This window comes from Coenobita brevimanus, chromosome 44 (assembly GCF_032717465.1).
Source record: "Coenobita brevimanus isolate Jiangsu-jjx chromosome 44, ASM3271746v2, whole genome shotgun sequence".
NCBI classification, from domain to species: Eukaryota; Metazoa; Arthropoda; class Malacostraca; order Decapoda; family Coenobitidae; genus Coenobita; species Coenobita brevimanus.
In genome coordinates, this window is record NC_136997.1 from 46,615,665 (window position 1) to 46,638,164 (window position 22,500).

Sequence of the window (22,500 nt, forward strand, 5' to 3'; positions counted from 1 at the left end):
CATAGTATTGTCTTATTATGCCATTCTTCGTCCGTATTTATAAAAGATCCCAACCACATTTTACGATAAGAAAGTTTTTAACAAGTGCTGTCTTAGTCTTCCATAACATTAACTAATATCAAAGACTATTGTTTTGTGTGTCACTTCAATACTGACACTGTAGTAGTAGTAGTAGTAGTAGTAGTATAGCTGTAGCAGTAGTAATAGTAGTTTGACTTTAATATTAACTTTGGCAGTAGTAGTAGTAGTAGTAGTAGTAGTAGTAATAGTAGTAGTAATACAGTAGTTAGTAGGCGTACAACTATAATATTGACTTTGGTTGTAATAGTAGTGGTAGTAGGAGTTGTAGTAATTGTTGCTGTTGTTGTTCAGTAACCCCGGTCTGTATGGCCAACCAGACCCATCAATCGCATGTAAGTAAGCGCCTCCGCAGTCGTCCCGTGCAGTGTATCGAAGTTCCCTGGTGGTGAGCAGCGTCTTGCCACAGCGAGGCGCGGGGAAGTGTAAAGATTTGGTTCCTGGATGGACGCCGCATTTGCGTCTCTCCACCCAGTTAACAGGGACACAACAATAGGCTCCAAATCACTCCGTCATTTGGTTCTATGGTTACCACCCAGCGTTGTAAATGGTTTCCTGAGTCACAGAACATCATTCGGCTTGTCATTCAGTGTAGAGACATCAGAAATCGAAGGAAAAATAATAAAAATTGATAAGAAGGACAGGAAAAACAGGAACAGAGGAGGAAAAGCACAGAAAAAGAATGATAAAGGTGAAGGAAGTAGGCAGTACTACATCAAGTGAGTGGATGATGACAACCTAGCACCACTCTGGCGGCTGTATGCTTGGGGATAAATGCACTCCTATACACTCTCATACACAACACAAGCTTAGGAGGGTCACTCATGGGTAAAAGGAAGCTCCCTAACACCTTTTCCTTAGCGATTTATTATGCTTATTGCTCCATGTTATCCTCTTTTGTGTCATTCAAATAATTCCAGTATCATTTTTTCGGCATACAAACAGATATCAAGCAGCCGTATCCAAAAATAAATCGCTTAGGAAGAGGAGTTAGGGAGCTTCCTTACTCACCTCTTCCTCAGCGACTTATTAATACTATTCTCTTTTTTCATTTGAATTATTCCAACACCACCATTTTCAGAGATCAACCAGCCGTACCCAAAAATAAATCGCTTAGGAAGAGATGTTAGGGAGCTTCCTTACCCACCTCTTCCTCAGCGACTTATTAATACTATTCTCTTTTCTCATTTGAATTATTCCAACACCACCATTTTCAGAGTTCAACCAGCAGTACCCAAAAATAAATCGCTTAGGAAGAGGTGTTAGGGAGCGGGAATAGGGCCAAAAATACGTTTCAATTAAATACGTAAATTCAAAACAAACATGTACTTAAAACCACTTTATACACAGCCTTTTTCGTACACTCTTATTTCGTATTTTTTTTTAAATTAACATAGACAGGACCTGATACAAAAAAAAAGGAATTATATAGATGTGTGAATTATACATGTAAATTAAATATATATATATGGTTTTTATGTATATATATGTGTAAATTAAATATATATATGACATGACCTGCAGACTGTCAAAAGGTAATGCTCTCGTAGGTTTAACGTCTTGGGTATAATGTCGTAACTTCGATCGTATCTTTTCCGTCGTTCTTGCTCCCTCCAGACGATTTTCCTCAGCTCAGGGGGGATTTTTCGAACGCCAGTGCAAGAGGGGATTTTATTTTCGAACTGGAGGGGTTAAATACAGCCTCTTTTCTTCATTTACCAGGTTGAAAATTGATCTCGTATTTTTTTCTCTTAGTCTTCCTCCCTCCAGACGATTTTTCTCAGCTTAGGGGGGATTTTTTGAACGCCAGTGCAAGAGAGGATTTTATTTTCGAACTGGGAGGGTTAAATATAGCCTTTTTTCTTCATTTTCCAGGTTGTAATTTGATCTCATATTTCTTTCTCTTAGTCTTCCTCCCTCCAGACGATTTTCCTCAGCTTAGGGGGGATTTTTTGAACTGGATGGGTTAGATAAAGCCTTCATTAACCCCTCCATTGCAAGAGGTATAATTAAGGCTGAATAAAATCGTCCGAAAGCAAGAAGAATAAGATTTACAATACCTCGCTGGGCTGAAGGGGTTAGTAAATTCAATCTGTGTATTCTTGCAGCCATCAGACGATTTTTTGCAGCTTAAGGGAACACCAGAATTGATGATGCAACCCCAGGCTCATCTGAACGTGAACCCGGTGAACTACAGGCTGATGTTTCCCCTCCTGCGGTCCATCATCCTCCCCTTCATGGATAGTGAGGGAGTGGAGGGACCTTTGTATAACAGGGCAGTGGAGCGGCCCGATTATAACAGTGCCACCGTGTGAAGGCGTCCCTCTCTATCACCATCCAAGCAGTAGAAGGATTAATCAAAGTTTTATTTAACAGTTCGCTCGTTAAGTCTCTCCTAAACTGTCTTAAATCATCTTTTCGTTACCTAAACTAATATATATGACGTTCTGTGGCTGAAGGTGAAATAAGGAATATAAATCGTCAAGAAACAGGTGCTAAAGAACTTCCTTAATCCGACGAGAATACGACCCCATGCCAGAGAAGAAAATTCACGGATATTCACCAGATTTAGACTCTTCCAGCGGGCAGTGAAAAGGAGCAGGAATGAGTGGTGTGAGTAAAAATTATCTGAAATGAGTAAAAGTGAGTACAGATATGTAAAAAAAAAAATGCTCCAGATATATTCCTGACGCAGAATAACCGAAAATAATTCCTGATATGCGGTAAATGTTGTAAAATCCATCGCCTCTTTCACTTCAAATCTTCGGAAGAGCCTAAGCATCTGGTGTTCATCCGCAGTTGTAAACAAAGGACTCTGGAAAATATGTCACGCTTCTCTTTTTTACAGGAAATCTTGTCCAACTTCAGGATAAGAGTTTCAACAGCTTATGATATATTATGATTACTTGTCTTATGATTATAGTGAGCCTCTCTGTATCCCAAAGTCGCTTAATATTTTGTGTTACCTGAATATTTCCATAATAATATCTGTGACGTATCTTCCAGCCAACGTGTACGCGCGCCAAAACAAGACCTAAGATGAATGAAACGTTTGTGGTTGCGAAGATCGACGAGCACATGAATTATTGTGGTTTATGCTTTATACATGTCTTCTCGTGTGCACATGTAAAGCTCGCACGCACGCACACACACGCGCAATCCGTACACACACGCATATAAATAATAATAATGTCTTTTCGAGCACATCAACAAGCACGAAAGCAAACTCCCTAAAGCGCATTCGTACACTCAGGCGCACCATTCATACACTCACGACTCTAGGCAATTACGTGAGTGTGCAGACGACCAATGTAACAGTGAAATTTTGAAGATATAAGTGGCCTCGATCATTTCACCGCCATCTTTGAACATGAGGTCTTTTCTTCACCCTCATAATGAGAAACCGTAGCAATCAAACAGAATGAAAATGGAAACACTTTATACCAGGTCTCCACGGGTGTAACTGACAAGGATAGCAGTGTTGTGAGGCTGCTGTGTGACTGAGAAGGAAAGCACCCAGAATGTTGTGGACTTTACCAGCAAGTCGAGAGGGAGGGGGACAGGGGAAGAATTAGTTGGTGAAGAGGAGGGAGGCAGAGGAAGAACTGGTTGGTGTGGAGAAGAAGGAGAGAGGAACTGTTTGGTGAAGAAGGTGACAGAAGAATTAGCTGGTGAGGAGGAGGGGGAGCAGAGGAAGAATTAACGGAGGAGGAAGGGGACAGAGGAAGAATTAATTGAGGAGGCGGGAGACATGGGAAAAAATAAGTTAATGAGGAAGTGAATTTAAGGTGAAATATCAGAGCTTAACCCAACACACACAGACGCATTATGAGGCCACTGATGTGATATTTGAACTGGTTGTCTGCACACTGGATAACTAACAACTGAGGTGACATGTTAAGGCATCAACAGAACCAACACGGAGTATATAATTATCTCTATGTATATATAATTACACTAGGGGTATATTCAGTGTACTCCTATGATTATTATTATTATTATTATTATGGCCTTGAGGGAAAAAGCTTAGACTAACCATTCTTATTTCTAGGTTTTTCTTCGTGTACATTTCAGGCTTCGATCCCAGACATCCTTCTTTTTAGTGGTGGGAAAAAGGGACTTGCACTCTCTGGCACTGGAGGCTTCGTAACACCCTTTCTTTAGCTATTTATCATGCATACTGCACTTTAACAATATCATGTATGTTATTCAGACGTTATAGACTCTTTTCACTTAACTTGACCCAGATTTTAATCCTTCTAACTCTTATCACATAACTTTGTGGCAGAAAAAGACAATGCCATGGTTCTACATGATCTCCTTGGCACTTCTTCGTGACTACCATAATACCCATGTGTCAATCACGTTACCACTCAGCATTCGAGATGGAGAGATGGCAATTTAGGCCAGACAAGAGTAACATGTATAGTATCGACCTAGTATGCTTTAGAAACTAACAAGATAACAACAACGGTGCTGTGCGAAAAATAAATAGCCAAGAAACAGGTGCAACGAAGCCTCCTACGCCATCTAGAATACGTCCCAAAGCGTCATTTACCTGTTTACCAGACGCTCCACTGGGGGATCGATCCTGGCTGTTCCTTCCTATACGCTAAAAGGGGGGATATGGCCATGCAGGCTTCATTACTGTCTGCATAAATACTCTAAAACGTGGTGAAGGTTCTCCTGTGCGTGCTGCTTCCTAACAGTGCACACACACACACACACACACACACACACACACACACACACACACACACATATGCTGCTATCCTTGCCCCCCTCCCCCTAGCGTTTGTGGATTAATGTGTTTTTATGACTACCACTGGGGTGACTGTGGCTGGGATGGTGGTAGTTGTGATGGCGGTAGCGATGCTGGTGCTACCCTACGAACGCTGGTGAAAGAGGTGGTAGATGACGAAAGCTAGAGGGAAATCAAGACGTTAAGCTTTCGTAGATAAGACCTTCATAGATAAGAAAATAGAGAAGGCATCCAGGGATTAGATTTTCAAACTTATTATCACTTCTCTCTCATGATTACGATTTGCTCATGCAGGAAGGACACGGAAGTAGCTACTGTTCTGCCTGCAATACTGTTCCTCGTTCCTGCAATTGCAAAGCTTAATATCGAGAGGAAAGTCAACATAAGTTATTGTGAATCCAGATGAGAGAAATAGTAATGAGAGAATAAGTGGTTGTCACTGCACGGATGAAAGTTTGTGGTGCAATTTGTGAACAGCTGAGGTCAATATGGTTCCTTTACATTGTGTCCAAAGCTAATGACATATTCCTACATTAAAATAATCTATCATTATCTCGAAGCTGTGTCAAAAACTGGGTCAAAAACAAACTAGATATTCGCCATTAAAATAAAATAATCTCTCACTGTTCAAAGTTGTGTCGAAAAGTAACGAGATATTTCTACCTTAAAACCAACGATCTCACTGTCTGGAAGCCATGCCTTACACGAACGCTATAATTTCTACATTACATCCAAAGAATCTCGTCATCTCAAAGCTGTGTCGAGGCCCAACGAGGCTCTTTGCTAAACTACAACAAATCAGGTGACTAGATTCCTGTTTCATGAGTTCGGAGCTTCACTGTCTCAAACCTGCATCTAAACCGATATAGATGTTGCTACACTTCAGCAAAAACAAACGGTTAGAATACTGCTAAATCTATTCAAAACTTCACTTTCTAGAAGCTGTCAAAATTATGAGATCTTTCTACATTAATCAAGCTGGTTATCATCTCACTTCATTAACTGAGAACGGTAGCTATGTAAAAGAATATTGACCTCAACTGGACATACTGGATCTAGCGAGCTAATGGTGGTGGTGATAGAGGTAGCAAGCTAGTGACTGCAGTAATGAGATGCAGGAATTCTTAACCGTACACAATATAGCACGAAAGAGTGGAGAGTGCTGAGAGTATGATAGCCTAAGGACAGGAGCTACTGGGCAAACACGACGTAGCTATGTAGCGAGACCAAACCTTGATTCACAAACAAAATTACAATTTTATCCTTGTCTGCACTATTATTTTTGCAGGATGGAGAAGAAAAGGGAAGTGTAGCAATCTTCCTTGTCTCCTGTTAATCCTGCAGAAATAATGCCTTGTGACAAGCTTTTCTTTTTGGCAAAAGATCTCTAGCGTCTTAAGCCACAAATGGAAGCTTATCGCAATTTATCTTGTGAATCTCGGCCCAGGTATAATAATGTTGCTGGTGGTGTTGACTAGCTACTCTGTGAATACGTTATAGCTAGAGAGTGAAGGTTGCATCTGTATGTCATCTATGGCTACCAGCTTTTCTAAGGGGACAAGTGCTAGCTCGCCCTGGCATTCCCTGGTCGTGCTCAAGGCAGCATAGTCGTCCCTGATTATCTTCTTCCTCTTCTCCGGGGTTTTGGTGCTGCGCTTGAACACATACGAGAGAGACTGTGCTCGCTTTAGAAATTTCATGGGGGGCTTCCTACGCGGCGGACCATCCTTGCCAGGGACCACGGCCGGCGTGGTGGCGGAAGGCGAGGACGCAGCTTCTGACACTGGGGTGGAGGGCGCATTGGTGGCTGTTGTGGAGTCCTCACTGGGGGTTGGGGTCCTGTTGGATATGCTGTCTTCTGGGGTGCCTTCCTCACTGATGTGCCCGGGGGAGTCTTCCTGGTGTCGCATGTGTGCTCCCTCCGACACACATTCCGCTGACCGGGAAGTGAACTGGTGAAAGTCAGGCCGATCCAGCAGGCGAGGTCGGGGCTTCATCTGGCCTAAATTTCCCTCACTATCCGGCGAAAATCGGAAAAGCCTGCTTTTCTTATCCATGGAGGCAGGGGTGGAGAGAATGGGAAGGCTGTCGAAGGGTGAGGCAGTGACCACCAGATCCTCTTCAGAGTCGTTGCTCTCATGGCTGCTCTGGTCTCTCATCCGCCCCACTCTGGGTACTCGCGCCCGCACCCGTTCACATGCCGACACACTTCTGCCAAGCCGGATACTGGCTCGCCCCCGCACCTCTTCCTCTCTTCCTTTTCCTTCCTCCTCCTTCAAATCCTCCACATCTCCGCCTTCACTGAAGCTCCCCCTCTTGCTCTCTGACTCTGAGGGCGACAACACCTCATCCTCATCAATGGTGCTGGAGGGCGAGGTTCTGAAGGAGCGACGACGGTAGTACATGAGGTCTGTCTGAGCCCCACGGTCCACATACTCCGTTGACGATAGAGACTGACCACACAGGTACCTACTGGAAGGGAAGGGAAGGTCAAAGGTCATGCTGATAAAACCTTCCTAACCTTCAGCTTTGTATGAACTTTCTTGTTTATACTTTTATCATCACTTTTAAAACTACCAAACACTTCAGATCTAAACCAGAGTGAATATTTAAGCAGAGAACATGACAAAATAAAATGAGCCGATAAGGCCAGGATTCCGGGGGCTTGAATGGTGTGTGAATGGAAGCGTGGCCCATTGGATTCGGCAAATTTGGGGTGTCTGGACTTTGCTACTCCTCACCTTGCCTTACGGTGGGAAAGGAGGTCCGAATGATGATGATGATGATGATGATGATAAAATGACTCGAGTATAATTAACTGCCTTTGAGATTTGCATATAAAAAAAAAATTAGCTTGTACTGGGACATCAAAAACTGTCAATAATACTCTATGAATATTCTCCAGGTAAGAACAAATATTTAGTTTACCTGTAATATTGGTACTCAGGTTAATTTTTGTTTTATTCATTTGTCATTTCTTCTAAAAGCTCTCAGACGGAACATAGCTAATAATGCAACTCTCAAACATAACCCCAACATATACAGTACATTGGAGTTTGCTGTATGATGGTGATGATGGTGATAATGTGATGAAGTTTGTGACTGTGATGATGATGATGATGACGATGATGACAGTAACAAAGACGATGATGATGACAATAACAATGACGATGACCACGATGATGATGATGATAATGATGACGATGGTGATAATGTGATGAGGATTTTGACGCTGATGATGATGGTAATGGTGATGATGATGGTGAACGAATATTCTAGCCAACCTGGGCGATGGTGGGAGGGAGTCTTCGCGTGTGGGTGGAGAGTTCGAGGTGGACAGTCTTCTAAGGGCCTCTCGCCTCTGGAACTCCACCTTGGCTATTTCCGTCGCCACCCACTCGGGAATATCCGGGATTGCGTAGCTGATTCCGTACTTCAGGGCGATCATGGCGTGCTGAAAGACACAGGAATTTCAGGAGGAGTTGGAGATTTCAGGAGAGGAATGAAGGAACTATGTACAAGTAGGACTGAAGGAGACATACCTCAGGAAATATGGCAGAGAGTTATGAAGTCCTGAAAGAGACGTGAGAGAGGAGGCAGAGAAATTAACCTTGACTGCTGAAAGACGCGGAAATTTCAGGAGAGGAGGCAGAGGATTATGTAGGAGGAGGCGTGAATTTCAGGAGAGGAGGCAGAGAAGTATGTACGACTGAAAGGGGCACGAGTTTCAGGAAAAGAGGCGGAGAGATTAACTTTTGGCGTGACGAAAAGAGGCGAGAATTTCAGGAGAGAGAGGAGAGGGAGAGAGCAAGGAAGGAATGAAGGGAGAAAGGAAATAAAGGAAGGGAAAGATCAAGGAAGGAGTGGAGGGAGAAAGGGAATGAAGGAAGGCAGAGATCAAGGAGGGAATGGAAGGAGAAAGGGAATGAGGGAAAGGAGGAAGGGAGAGAAGGAGGGAGGGAGGAACAGAAGGATGTAGGAGGTTTGGGAAAGGAGACACAGAAATTTATCATGGTAAGGTGAAAGGTGACACACGTCCACATTTTTACCACTTCTACTACTACTACTACTACTTCTACTGCTACTACTACTACTACTACTACTACTGCTACTACTACTACTGCTACTCACCTCCAGCACAATGATAAGCAGGATGGTCTGGGTAGTTGACATATGGGGAAACATCCTATGGACTTGCCCTGACAGACCGATGAGGATGCAGTTGACCATGATCCCTAGCACGCCCATTAACTCCATCGCATCCTGGTAGGTAGATGGAGATTAGATAGATAAACTCTCTCTCTCTCTCTCTCTCTCTCTCTCTCTCTCTCTCTCTCTCTCTCTCTCTCTCTCTCTCTCTCTCTCAGCATATGCACAACTTACAACTCCCGAACAAGTCATACACACACACACACACACACAGCTCTTACATATATAACAAAACATCAACACAAGTAAAAACAATCACATACACCTTTCCAGCAGACACACACACACACACACACACACACACACACACACACACACACACACAAACACACAGCTCTTACATATATAACAAAACATCAACACAAGTAAAAACAATCACATACATCATTCCTTCAGACACACACACACACACACACACACACACACACACACACACACACACACACCTGCCAGACCCCGATGCTTTGAGCCCTGGTGCCAAAGGGTCGCTGGAAGACGCAACACAGCTTGAAGGCGTCTGAGCGAATTTCTATGAGATTGTTAAGGAAAGCACACATGGCGGCGAGGGGGAAGGCCGAGGAGAAGAGAGTCACGTAGCCAAACTGTATAAACATCTCGAGGTAGTCCTCAAACGTGCCTTCATACTGTTGGAGGAAGAGGGAGAGAGTGTGTGAGAGAGGGTAGGAGTGGTGTGGAGAGAAGATGAAAAGGGAGAGAAGTAAAAAAGAAGGAGGAGATGGAATGAGAGAAGTGGAGAGAGTTACGTATCCAAACTGTATTACCATCTCAAGGTCTTCCTCAAACGTGCCTTCATACTGTTGGAGGAAGAGGGAGAGAGTGTGTGAGAGGGGGTAGGAGAGGTATGGAGAGAAGATGAAAAGGGAGAGAAGGATGAGAAGGAAGAGGGAAGAGAAGAGGGTTAGGACTACGTAGCCAAACTCTATAAACATCTCAAGACTGTCCTCAAACGTGCCTTCATACTGTTGGAGGAAAAGGGAGGGAGTGTGAGAGAGGGTAGGGGTGGTAGGGAGAGAAGTAGAAAAGAAGGAGGAGATGGAATGAGAGAAGTGGAGAGAGAGTTACGTAGCCATACTCTATAAACATCTCAAGACTGTCCTCAAACGTGCCTTTTATGCAATATTAGTGACACATTTATATCCAAATTTCAGCACCCAAAAATTATAGCACAGTAATAAGCCCATATATGAAAAAGCAAGATAGTGGAGGGAAATTAAGTATAGAGTCGTCAGTCCGTTCGCTCATTCCCTCTTACCCTCGACATGTTGCACTCCACTTCCGCCTGGCTCACGATTCTGTTCCTGCTGCTTCCTCTGGCTAGGTACGCGTCTCCTCCTCCTTCCCTCCCTCCTCCGGCTCCTTCCTTCCCTCCAGCCCCTCCTTCTTTCCCTCCAGCTCCTTCTCTCCCTCCCAAACTCTCCCTCCCTCCTGGTGTTCCCGGGGTACTGCTTCTCCCAGGGGTGCTAGCGCCCCCTCTGCTCCCCCTGCTGTCCCCTGGAGTACTCCCCCCTCCTGGAGTGGTTCGGCCTTCCTGTCCTGCTGCCGCTCCTGCTACGGCCCCGTCTCTGCTGATACTGCTGCTGCTGCTTCCCCTCGTCATGTTTCCCGAACAGGCTCCATCTTCCTCCCCTTCTTCAAGTACCTGCACAACGAAGGACAAGAACTGAAACGCATCGTCAAGATTTATAATAGTATCCTCGTCAGTTTCATCTTTATCACCATTATTATTATTCGAATCCTATTTCCACATCATCATTATCATCATCATTATCATCACCATCATCGTCATCACCATCATCGTCACCACCATCATCATCATCATCGTCAATATATTCTGTATCATTATTGTCATTTGCATCCTATTTCCACATCATCATCACCATCTTTGTCATCATTTTTTTATTCCAATCCTACATCCATGTCATCACCATCACCATCATCATCATCATCATCATCATCATCATCATCATCATCATCATCACCATCATCACCATCATCATCATCACCAACATCATCTTTATCATCATCATTTTTATCATTCTATTCCTATTTACACATCATCATCATCAACATCATCTTTATCATCATTCTCATCATTCTCATCTTATTTACACATCATCATCATCATCAATATCATCACCTCTGAAATGATGAAAGATTTAGAGAGCGAGGAGAAAGAGAGAACCGAAATAAAAAGAGGTCAGGAGAGCGAGGAGAAAGAGAGAACTGAAATACAGAGAGGCCAAGAGAGCGAGGAGGAAGAGAGAACCGAAATAGAACGAGGTCAGGAGAGAACCGAAATAAAGAGAGGTCAGGAGAGCGAGGAGAAAGAGAGAACCGAAATAAAGACGGGCCAAGAGAGCGAGGAGAAAGAGAAATAAGAAATAAATCGCCCCTTGCCCTACCATCGAGTCGAGTCCTGCAGGCTGGGGAGGATTTTCCTGGGGCCAGTCCTGTCCTCTGTCCTCTTCGGAAGGTGAAAGGGCGCCGTACAAGTCAAAACTCAGCTTGGCCAACTTAAACTGTTCAAGGAGGTAGGGTATGCAGGATTCCTTGATGTTGCCTACCACTTGACGCGTGAGGAGGAGGGCTGCCAGTTGCTGAGGAAGAAGGGAGATTAAGTGGAGGAACTGGAGGGGTAGAAGTGGTGCAAAGAGTGGGGGATGTTGCGGTGTGGAAAGATGAGAGTGCAGAAGACAGTGGGGGAAGTTGTGGTGTGGAAGGATGAGGGAGTAGATGAGGATGGAGGAGGACAGATTAGAAGTGGAGAAGAGAGTGGAGGAAGTTGTGGAGTGGAGAGACTAGGAGTGGAGGAATTGGAGTAAGTTGTGGAGTGAAAGATACAGAAGTGGAGAGGAGAGTGGAGGATGCTGTGGTGTGGAAAGATGAGAGTGGAGAAGAAACTGGAGGAGGAGAGATTAGTGGAGAAGAGAGTGGAGGAGAGTTGTGGAGTGAAAGACAGCAAAGGAAGCCCACGAAACTCTCTTCTTTGTCTTATCTGTGGCACATTCCCTTATCACCATCTTGAGTCCCATATCCACACCTCTATGATATTTCACAGAGTCCATATCTTTACTTTTGTTTTTGTTTTTTTGACTTTCTCTAGAGCCAAAAAATAAATAAATAAATCTAGCAATGTTTACTGATGGTTTTACACCTAATCTCAAAGTCTCTCTCATAACTATCTCAAAAGCAACATTATCTCTCAGCTTTCTCTAACATCATCTAATTTCTCTCTCTCTCTCTCTCTCTCTCTCTCTCTCTCTCTCTCTCTCTCTCAACTAACATCATTATCTCACGTCTATCAAGTCATCAGGGAATATTATCTCTCTCTCTCTTATCTTTCATCTCTCTAACATCTCTATCTCACATCTAGCAGGTGACCAGTGAATCTAATCTTTCTCTTATATCTCAGGTCAATCTCTTAGCACCTGTCTGACCCCTCCTCACCTCCTTCAGACGCTCCATGTCTTGTAAGTAGAAGGCGATGTAGAAGAGGGACAGGAAGGAGTTGACGAAGCGAAACTGAAAGAGAAAAATGAAGTGTGGTAATTACGGAAACAGCGATAGACGTTGAAACATACACACACCTGTCTCTTGAATATCTATCTATCTGTCTATCTATCTATCCAGCTACCTGTCTATCTATTTGTTTATCTATCTAATTTTAAAAGTACTTACCACTGCCAGCTTGATGATGAGATGATTCTGGTACGTGTCCTCCACTCGGTAATTCTCTGTCAAAAAAACATAAAAAATAATGAATAATGTGATCTTTATTATTATTATCATTATCATTATTATTATTATTATCATTATCATCATCATCACCTACCCTTATCCCCATCCTCTTTCCCCTCCATTTCCCATCTATCTCCCCACAATCTCCCCATTTATTCCCCTCCATCGCCCCTCAATTTCCAATCTCTATCTCCCCTTTCTCCCCTTCAATCTCCCCTCCATCCCCCCACCATTTCCCCTTAATCTCCCAACAATTTCCCGTCTCTTTCCTCTCAATCTCCCCTCTATCTCCAATTTCTCCCCTTCAATTTCTCCTCAATTTCCCTTCTATCTCCCCTTTCTCCCCTTCAATTTCCCCTCAATCTCCTCTCAATCTCCCCACCATTTCCCCTTAATCTCCCTATAATTTCCCATCTCTATTTCCCACCTATCTCCCTTTTCTCCCCTTCTATTTCCCCTTTCTTCCTCTCTATCTCCCCTCAATCTCCCCCCTATCTCCCCTCTCACCCATATCGTTGAGCCAGACCGCCACCTTCGTATACGCCTCGTCGAAAGCGGAAATAGCCAGCGCCATCAACACCTTGGGGGCGTAGGACAGGTAGAAGGTGTACCCGTGGGCAGAGATGAAGGCGTCACATAGGTCCTGGTGAGATTATTATTATTATTAGTATTATTATTATTATTATTATTATTATTACTACTACTACTACTGCTACTACTACTGCTACTACTCCTACTATTACTATTGTTGTTATTGTGGGGGTGTCTCTTGTGTTGTGGTCATTATCAATATTGTTACGTATTTTTTTCATTATCATTATCATTATTATCATTATTATTTCCATTCTCTCTCTCTCTCTCTCTCTCTCTCTCACCTGGAGCTGTAGGATGAGCAGCATGACGATGAAGACAGCCAGGAGGGAGATGAGAATGATGGGCAGCGTCACGAAATAGCGCGTCACATTCCGTCTCCAAGCAGGGTACTCTGGCTCCAATCTCCCCGTCACACCACTCACCCGTAACTCCCCCTGGCGTCACACGAGCGTCACAAGAACCCGGGACGTGTCGGTTGCAGTGCGTCCACCAGATCCAGTTGACACGAACCCAAGCAGGTTGTGGTTGATGTAGGGGTCGAAGGATGGGTTGCAGATGTGGTGATGTGGATGAGGAGGATGTGGAAGGAGCAGGGATGGATGGATGTGGAGTGTGGATGGTGTGGAGGGAAGGGGGAGAGGGAGAACGCGAAAGAGGAGGGTATGGGTGGCACAGAGAGTGAGTGGAGCAGAGAAGGTGCCGGATAAAGAAACCGCAGAAACCATTATAGCAAAGAAACCAGGCAGGGGTTGTAGCGGATGTCAGGGTTGATGTCAGTGAGGGTGTGAAAGAAGTCAGGAATGTGGCAGAGAAATCACACAACACAGAATTGATTTTATACCCAAGTTCAAATGAGACACATTGATGGTGTGGAGTTGTGATTCAGGCGTGTTGACATCAAAGAGGCCATTAGATGTCACATAGCAGGGCCAGGGATGTCACGCAAAGATGTTAAAAGAACCAGGAGACACAGATCCCAGTCAGCATTAAGCATCAGGTCCAAAGGATGTCACGTGAAGTCAGGATCCAGCGAATTGATTGAAGTGACACGAGGAACCAAGTCGACGTCACGTAAAGGGGCCAGCGGACGTCAGAGCAGAGCAGATGAGGGTTGACATCAGCAGACGTCAGTGGCAGAAGGATGGGACGTCACACACACGGGACGTCACCCACACCACACGTCACAGCCAACCACCACCAGCGAAAAACACACAGAAGCAGAGTTAGTAAATACTGAGCATCGAAACTGGACACGTAGTAAAGAAAGACTGAAAGATTTGGTAATAAAACTGGTGTACTATTTATTCCTATCTCTCTTCAGTATGGCATTATTTAGCTTATTCTTGTGGCTGTCAGATTTATTATTATTATTATTATTATTATTTCCTTGGAGAGACCCCTGGTAGCAGAGAATTTTTAGGATATATAAAAGAAAGAGAAAAAAGAGAGAGAAAAAAAAAGAGGAAAGAGAAAAATGGGAAAAAAAGAGAAAAAAAAGAAAGAAAAATGGGAAAAAAGAGAGAGAAAAAAGAAAGAAAAATGGGAAAAAAGAGAAAAAAAAGAAAGAAAAATGGGAAAAAAGAGAGAAAAAAGAAAGAAAAATGGGAAAAAAGAGAGAAAAAAAAGAAAGAAAAATGGGAAAAAGAGAGAAAAAAGAAAGAAAAATGGGAAAAAAGAGAGAAAAAAAGAGAAGACAAAGAGAAAATGGGAAAAAAGAAAAAAAGAAAAGAAAGAAAAAGAGAAAATGGAAAAAAGAGAAAAAAGAGAAAAATGTAAAAAAAAGAAAAAAGAAAAGAAAGAAAAAGAAAATGGAAAAAAGAGAAAAAAGAGAAAAATGTAAAAAAAGAGAAAAAAGAAAAGAAAGAAAAATGTAAAAAAAGAGAAAAAAGAAAAGAAAGAGAAAAATGGGAAAAAGAGAAAAAAAAGAAAGAAAAATGGGAAAAAAGAGAAAAAAGAGAAAAAAGAAAAAGAGAAAGAGAAAATGGGAAAAAGAGAAAAAAGAAAAGAAAGAGAAAGAGAAAACGAAAAAAAAGAGAAAAAAGAGAAAAGTTGAAAAAAAAAGAGAGAAAAAAGAAAGTCCTCGGGGCAAAAGAGCTAGAAGAGACACAGTACAGGATAGTCCACAAATTGCACTGCACGAAAAACATGTGGCAGTATTTTGTGTGTTGGGGGCACGGCTCAGTCTGCTGATGTGGGCGTGGGTGTGGCAGCGGGGGGGTAGGAGAGGGAATAAATGATGCAGGGTGGACACTAAGAACTCAAACTGAGCCGTACCCGCAACACAAGAGAGAGGGAAGAGCTATATCTGGACTACCTTACATATTTATCTACGTGGTATATATATAGGATGGATTTTTATATATATATGTGTGTGTGAGAGAGGAAGGGGGAAATACTGATAGAATATTCCTTGAGAAATATTAATAACAAGGGAAATATTTTAAAACATTAATTTTTAGATGTATCTTTATATATTTCAAACTTTCTGTCTTCATTCGATTTGATTCAACTATCGAAAAAAAAAAATCTATGAAGGAGTTAATAACGAAGGCTGTATGTAGAAATTATTATTATTATTATTATTATTATTATTATTATTATGCTGGTGAACTTTGAGAAAAATTGTTATATCAAGAAGGGCCCAAATCTCAGCCGTTTCGGAGCTTCAATTACTGATGACGCAATGGGGTAATGAGAGAGAATTTTTGGCCATTGGGTCATCAGTAATTGCAGCTCGAAAGTGGTTGAGAGAGAGAGAGAGAGAGAGAGAGAGAGAGAGAGACCACTTCCCTCTCTCACTGTATTCCTCTTCCCTCTTCCTTCTTTCTCCCACTCCCTCCCTTCTCCTCCCGTCTTTCCTTCCCCCTCCCTTTCCCCTTCCCTCTCTCCTCCCCTTTCCCGCAGAGAGAGAGAGAGAGAGAACGATATCTAGTGGGACATCGTGTATAACTCCTTATTTCTAGATTTTTTTTGTTTTTAAGTTGAATGAAATCGTTTGAATGTACAGCAAAATTTTAATAAAAGATATCATTGAAGTGAAGAGGATAAAATGAAGAATTATTGCACGTGAATAAATAGTCATTCATTTAATTTTAACCCTAATGAAGCAAATACATAGGGCCATTTTTTTGTTGACATTTATTTGGACATCTCGTAACTTCTCTTCCTCGGCGACTTATTCAGCACCCTTAGCCTTAATAACCCCCTCATATGTTACTAATGGAAGCTATGTTGATATTAAAAAAGATATAAGTAACATAGGAGGGAATATTAAAGGCGAAATATGCAAAATAAATCGCTAAGAAACAGGGGAACGAAATCTCCTGTAACGAGAAAATGGCTGACAATCTGTGCATAATATTAACAGATCCTCCTGATTTTAAACCAGAAGGGATAAGTTTTCTATGATTGCTACTTCAGGTGTTACGAAAATCTTGATAAAACGTTAGACATGCAAAGGGAAAATTCTACGCCATCAAGAAGGACAGTGTTTTATAGATACGTGACAAAAAACACAGCGTGGATTCAAACACTACGGCCTGAAAGACGCGTCCAGTAGGTACATATTTTCCGCCCAAATTCTAGGGAGGGGAAAAATAAGCTACGCCCTAGAAACCACATCAACTACAAAAATAGGAAAAAAGAATTATGTTTAAAAATGCAAAAAAACATGCCCACAGGATAACAGGATTGATACAGGGGCGCGACAGGAGGGCATGGTGGCCTATGAACTACGAAATTCTTGGCGCAAAGAGTAATAGCTATAGGGCTGAAATCTAGGCGGCATAGAAGGCTTCATAACACCTCTTCCTTTGCGATTTATTCTGCATTTTACGCCAGGACATCCACTTGTATGTTATGTATAGCATTTGAATATTTTTGCCTGCATAACATACAAGAGTTCAGGCTTAACGTGCCGATGTCGCTGAGGATGAGGTCTTACAAAATCTCCAAAGCCACTTAATAGTAGGAGAACTAGCCCGAATTACTAGCATGGAGGCTCTCGACTAGTTAGTTTATCTAGCCCTCTTATCTGTCAGTACTCACCCTCTCCACCTACGCCCCAGTGAGGAGATAAGAGGGGTCAGTTGTCGGCTAGGCGAGAATCAAGAGCATTACATAAGTATTAGGTTGTTGTTCTGCCTTTCTCGCGTGCGCTACTCAACCTCCTCTCTTTCTAGCTGTCTTCCCTCCCAAACTCCTTCAACTCCGTCATTTATATTAATTCTCACTATTAAGAGACACATTTATCTAGACAAGGAGAGATTTTTCGAGTTAGAGGGATTAGAGTCAGAGTTCACTGTCCTTTCAACTAAAAAAAAATCTTTCCTGCCATGAATCAATCTGTCTCGTGGTCAGATAAAATAAAAAACTGGACATTATGGTGAAGGAGTTGAAAGGTCGTATTCTTAAACCTGAGAAGGTAAAGGTGTATGCAAGACTAAAATTTACAGCAGAACAGTAGTCAGTGATGTATAAAGTCCCCGAGTTTTTGACATATTTTTTGAAGTTGTGGAAGTACATGTAGGTAAGACCACGTCCACATCAAATGCTTGTGGTTGCAGGTAGGAGTTCTGCTTCACTGTAACCCAAAGAAGTTCTTGACCGTACCTGCCTGCATCTAGTGGGGCCGCGTGTATGGGTTAGTGATGCAAAATTCCCATCTGCGTCAGGAAGAATTTGGCATGGACCGTGCTTAAGCCTCAGAACAGCTGTGTATATCATCTGTGGTTAGTTTCAGTGTCATGGTACAAGGGGCAGTCAGATGTGAGAGACAGAGGAGCCAAATATGCTTTACTTTCATCATGGTTTCACTCACACCATTGCGTTCCCAGTTTTAACAATACGACTCTCTGACCTGACATCTACACCCCTGTTGGTTATACTTCAAGAACGGTATCAGGCAAACCCATATTACCCCCTTTTGAGGTGTAGGGGCCCAAGGCTAGGCTAGGCAGTCCAGTAAATTCAGGGGTAGATGACCAACCTACTCCTGAGGGACATCACACGGTTGAAACTCCTGGGTGACTTTAATTTAAGGTGCTCCAAACATTTAACCACAAAGGCGCCTTCTAATAAATACCAAGTAACACAGTAAATACCCACCATGAGCTCAGTACTGATTAAACATTACTATTAAACAGTAAACAATAAGCATGACACTCAGAATTCTTTGCCCTTTCTTTACAAACAAGGTAAACAGTAATCCATAAACACAAGACCTGAGCCACAGAATAATCACTCCTGAATTCAGCACATATTCTCTAGGGTCGAGAAAGTTGAGGGATTATTTCAATGGACAGACAGACAAAAGGAATGTACCCGTAAAACACAGTGAAATAAGTTTTAAAGAAAGTGATTATATTAGCCTAATCTCACTGGAATTAAGAAGTATGTTGTATGTGGCTTGGTAAGTTGATAAATATTAGACTTGCTACATGAATACACACAATTCTCTTTCAGCGTTATAACTGCATCGAAAATAAACAGTTCACTCATAATATAACTGTCTATAATAAACATACATACTCAGCACAAAGAACTAGATGAAACTTAATATTTGTGTGGGAAAATATCTGTCTATCTATCAGTCTATCTTTTTATCTCTGTAACTATCTATCTATCTATCTGCCCATCTTCTCTATCAGTCAGTCAATCAGTCTATCTATCTATTTATCTCTCCCTTTATCTATCCATCTATCTATAAGCAAACGCCACCACCTCAGCCACATCATGCCTTTAGCAGGGTAGTAATGTATGTAGCAAAAGAGGCTTCGTATTGCATTTCTTCCTTAGCGAGCCAGACTTGCTATCAATCAAGGTAGGCCAGGTGAGAGTGAGAGTCGACGCTACGTAAGGCACTCTCTTTCATTGCACAGGTGAGACAGGTGAGTCGCTACCTTAATCAGCACTAATCAGCACCGGGAACCAGCACTGATAACCCCTACGTGCTGAGGATGTAGCATATCAACCGTATGAAGAGGACCTTTTTTCAGCTCAGTTGGCAGCACTGTCGAGTTCACTAGTAACCAAGGAGACTCGTTCCTACCTCGTGGCTAAGGGTGGTTGGATTTTAGGTAGTTACAGGTCAATCTCTTAAGCTGTGAGGGTGACCCTGTTCCATCAGGTGAAGAAAAAAGGGCTATAGTTCTCAATACATAGGAAAAATAATACAATGATTCTTTTACGGTACAAGGGAACCATACTGTGGAGGTGCTGGTGAAATGAAAGTGAGAGAGAGAGAGAGAGAGAGAGAGAGAGAGAGAGAGAGCAGTCCCTAGCCTGAGAAAGTGCTGTAAAACTTCAGAACATCATAAAAGACAGTCCTAAACCCGGAACACTCTCACCCTTGTAAAATTGGCTGGAAGAAATTGTAAGTAAGACGCGAAAATTTAGACCATTAAATATTGCCCATTAGTAAACAAATGATCTTACGGGAGAGAAAGTAAATCTCTCGTTTGTAAATTTTGTTGAGAGAGAGAGAGAGAGAGAGAGAGAGAGAGAGAGAGAAAGAGAGAAAGAATTGTAGTTGGTGGAAGATTTTGCAACTCTGTAAATACTCTTGCAGTAAATCTAATAATCTTGCATCCTTGTCAAATTCCTGGAAGATTTGGTGGAGGTTAAATAAGATAAATGGATATAGATGTATGGCAAAGATTCCAGTCGCCACAACCACTCATAGTCATGTATCAAGAACACCTAATACATAAGGAAATAAAGATATAAAAAGAAACTGAAAAGAAAAGGAGAGAGAGAGGAAAGGCAGAAAAATCCATGAAAAAAATAAATAGCCGCCTATATTGCACCTTTCAGATATTCAATTTATTCAGAGAGTTGGTGGAGCGATGCTGGGGATCAAAGGAGATTTGGAGATGAACAGAAATGGATGAGAAACAGAGAGAGATGAAGGAAGGACATGAAAGACGGAAGAAAGAAAGAAAGACCTGAGAGAAAGAAGTGTCTGTGTAAATTTCCAGACGTCTAATTCATCGAGAGACTCACGGTGAAGTGGAGTTAGTGAGACAGGTAAGAGCTAAAGAGACAACGATGGGAAACAGAGAGGAATAAGAGATTAGCAAAGAAGGCTGAGAGAGACCTGCAAGAAAGAGAGAAGTGTGTGTATCAATCTCCAAAAGTCTAAGTCCTTAAGAGACTTATGGTGAAGTGGAGTTGATAAGTGAGAGCTAAAAGGAAAAGGAGATAAGTGAGAGCTAAAAGGAAAAGACCCAGACAAAGACGGAGGAAGACCTGCAAGAAGGAGGTGAATAAGTATGTGTATCAATTTTCAAGAGTCTAATCCCTGAAGAGACTTACGGTGAAGTGGGGTTGATGAGATAAGTGAGAGCTAAAAGGAAAAGGAGATAAGTGAAAGCTAAAAGGAAAAGGAAAAGACCCAGACAAAGACGGAAGAAGACCTGGAAGAAAGAGGTGAATGTGTACGAATCTCCAAGAGTCTAATTTCTCAAGAGACTCACAGGGAAGTGGAGTTGGTAGGATAAGTGAGAGCTAAAAGGAAAAGGAGATAAGTGAAAGCTAAAAGGAAAAGGAAAAGACCAAGACAAAGATGGAAGAAGACCTGGAAGAAAGAGGTGAATGTGTACGAATCTCCAAGAGTCTAATTTCTCAAGAGACTCACAGGGAAGTGGAGTTGGTAGGATAAGTGAGAGCTAAAAGGAAAAGGAGATAAGTGAGAGCTAAAAGGAAAAGGAAAAGACCCAGACAAAGACGGAAGAAGACCTGGAAGAAAGAGGTGAATAAGTACGTGTATGAATCTCCAAAAGTCTAATTCCTCAAGAGACTAACAGGGAAGTGGAGTTGGTAGGATAAGTGAGAGCTAAAAGGAAAAGGAGATAAGTGAGAGCTAAAAGGAAAAGGAAAAGACCCAGACAAAGACGGAAGAAGACCTGCAAGAAAGAAGTGAATGTGTATCAGTCTCCAAAAGTCTAATTCCTCAAGAGACTTATGGTGAAGTGGAGTTGATAAGTGAGAGCTAAAAGGAAAAGGAGATAAGTGAGAGCTAAAAGGAAAAGGAAAAGACCGAGGAAGACCTGGAAGAAAGAACTGAATGTGTATCCATCTCCAAAAGTCTAATTCCTCAAGAGACTTACGGTGAAGTGGGGTCGAGGCTCAGACAGCAGTTCAACGTTGGAGTCTAAGGTACCCCAATTGTAGGCTAGGACGGCGCTGTGTCTCTTCCAGCCTTCCAGCCAAGTACTCGCCCAGACAACGTTCAAGAAGGCGAAGAGGACGAAGCCTTTGTCCTCGATGGCCTGGTCTCGGCCCCATAGGAAGACCTGTGTGGAGAAAAGGATGGTGAGTGAGGGACTTGGAGGAGAGAAGAACTGAGGAAGGGATAGGAGGAAGGAAGGAGAGAGAGGGAAGGAAGTAGATGGAAGAGGAGGAAGAAACTGCTAACCTCTTGCATCTCTCTCTCTCTCTCTCTCTCTCTAACTTCAGACAGACGACCAAAGTTACCTGGGTCGCTTCTCCAACGACTTGTCCTCTCCAATGACCCCTGACCTTTGACCTTCATCTGACGGAACTGGGCAAATCTTGGAACCTCAGTATAGGTCGTGGATGCGTGAACTTCAACTGGTCTTAGGTATGAGGTGGGAATGAGTCTCCTTGGTTACTAGTCAAATTAGTCCTTCAAACTGACTACCCCTAGGCCATTACACATACATAGGTTTCTTTTGCTGTCATGAGAAAGGAGAAAGGGAGAGAGAAGGGAGGAGAGGAAAGGAAAGGAGAGAAAAGAGGGGGAGGAAGAAAGAGAAGAGAGGGGAGGAGAGGAGAGGAGAGGAGAGGAGAGAAGAGAAGAGAAGAGGAGAGGAGAGGAGAGGAGGGGAGGGGAGGGGAGGGGAGGGGAGGGGAGAGGAGAGGAGGGGAGGGGAGGGGAGGGGAGAGGAGAGGAGAGGAGAGGAGAGGAAAGGGAATGGAGGGGAAAGAAAATGAAAGGAAGGGAAGGGAAAGGAAAGGAAAGAGATGAAAAAGAGAAGAGAGGAGAGGAGAGGAGAGATGAGGGGAAGGGGGTAAGAGAGAGGGAAGAGAAGTAACCATTATAGGTAGGGTACTGGGAGGGGAAGGGGGAGGGAGGG

At 42.7% G+C, this 22,500-nt stretch overlaps 1 protein-coding gene across 1 annotated transcript in view; it reads right to left on the minus strand.

Moving 5' to 3' along the window:
* Window positions 1-6,034: 6,034 nt before the first annotated feature.
* wwk (anoctamin 8 white walker) overlaps window positions 6,035-22,500 on the minus strand; it is a 97,200-nt gene continuing 80,734 nt past the window's right edge. The window contains exons 9-20 of the mRNA XM_080271050.1: window positions 21,511-21,696; window positions 13,684-13,836; window positions 13,316-13,451; window positions 12,749-12,804; window positions 12,518-12,592; window positions 11,473-11,667; window positions 10,514-10,709; window positions 10,323-10,408; window positions 9,496-9,693; window positions 8,972-9,103; window positions 8,125-8,294; window positions 6,035-7,312 (exon numbers count right to left, since the gene is read on the minus strand). Coding sequence (XP_080127176.1) covers window positions 6,319-7,312; window positions 8,125-8,294; window positions 8,972-9,103; window positions 9,496-9,693; window positions 10,323-10,408; window positions 10,514-10,709; window positions 11,473-11,667; window positions 12,518-12,592; window positions 12,749-12,804; window positions 13,316-13,451; window positions 13,684-13,836; window positions 21,511-21,696 — 2,577 coding nt within the window. The 3' untranslated portion in view covers window positions 6,035-6,318. The remainder of the gene's footprint in view (window positions 7,313-8,124; window positions 8,295-8,971; window positions 9,104-9,495; window positions 9,694-10,322; window positions 10,409-10,513; window positions 10,710-11,472; window positions 11,668-12,517; window positions 12,593-12,748; window positions 12,805-13,315; window positions 13,452-13,683; window positions 13,837-21,510; window positions 21,697-22,500) is intronic.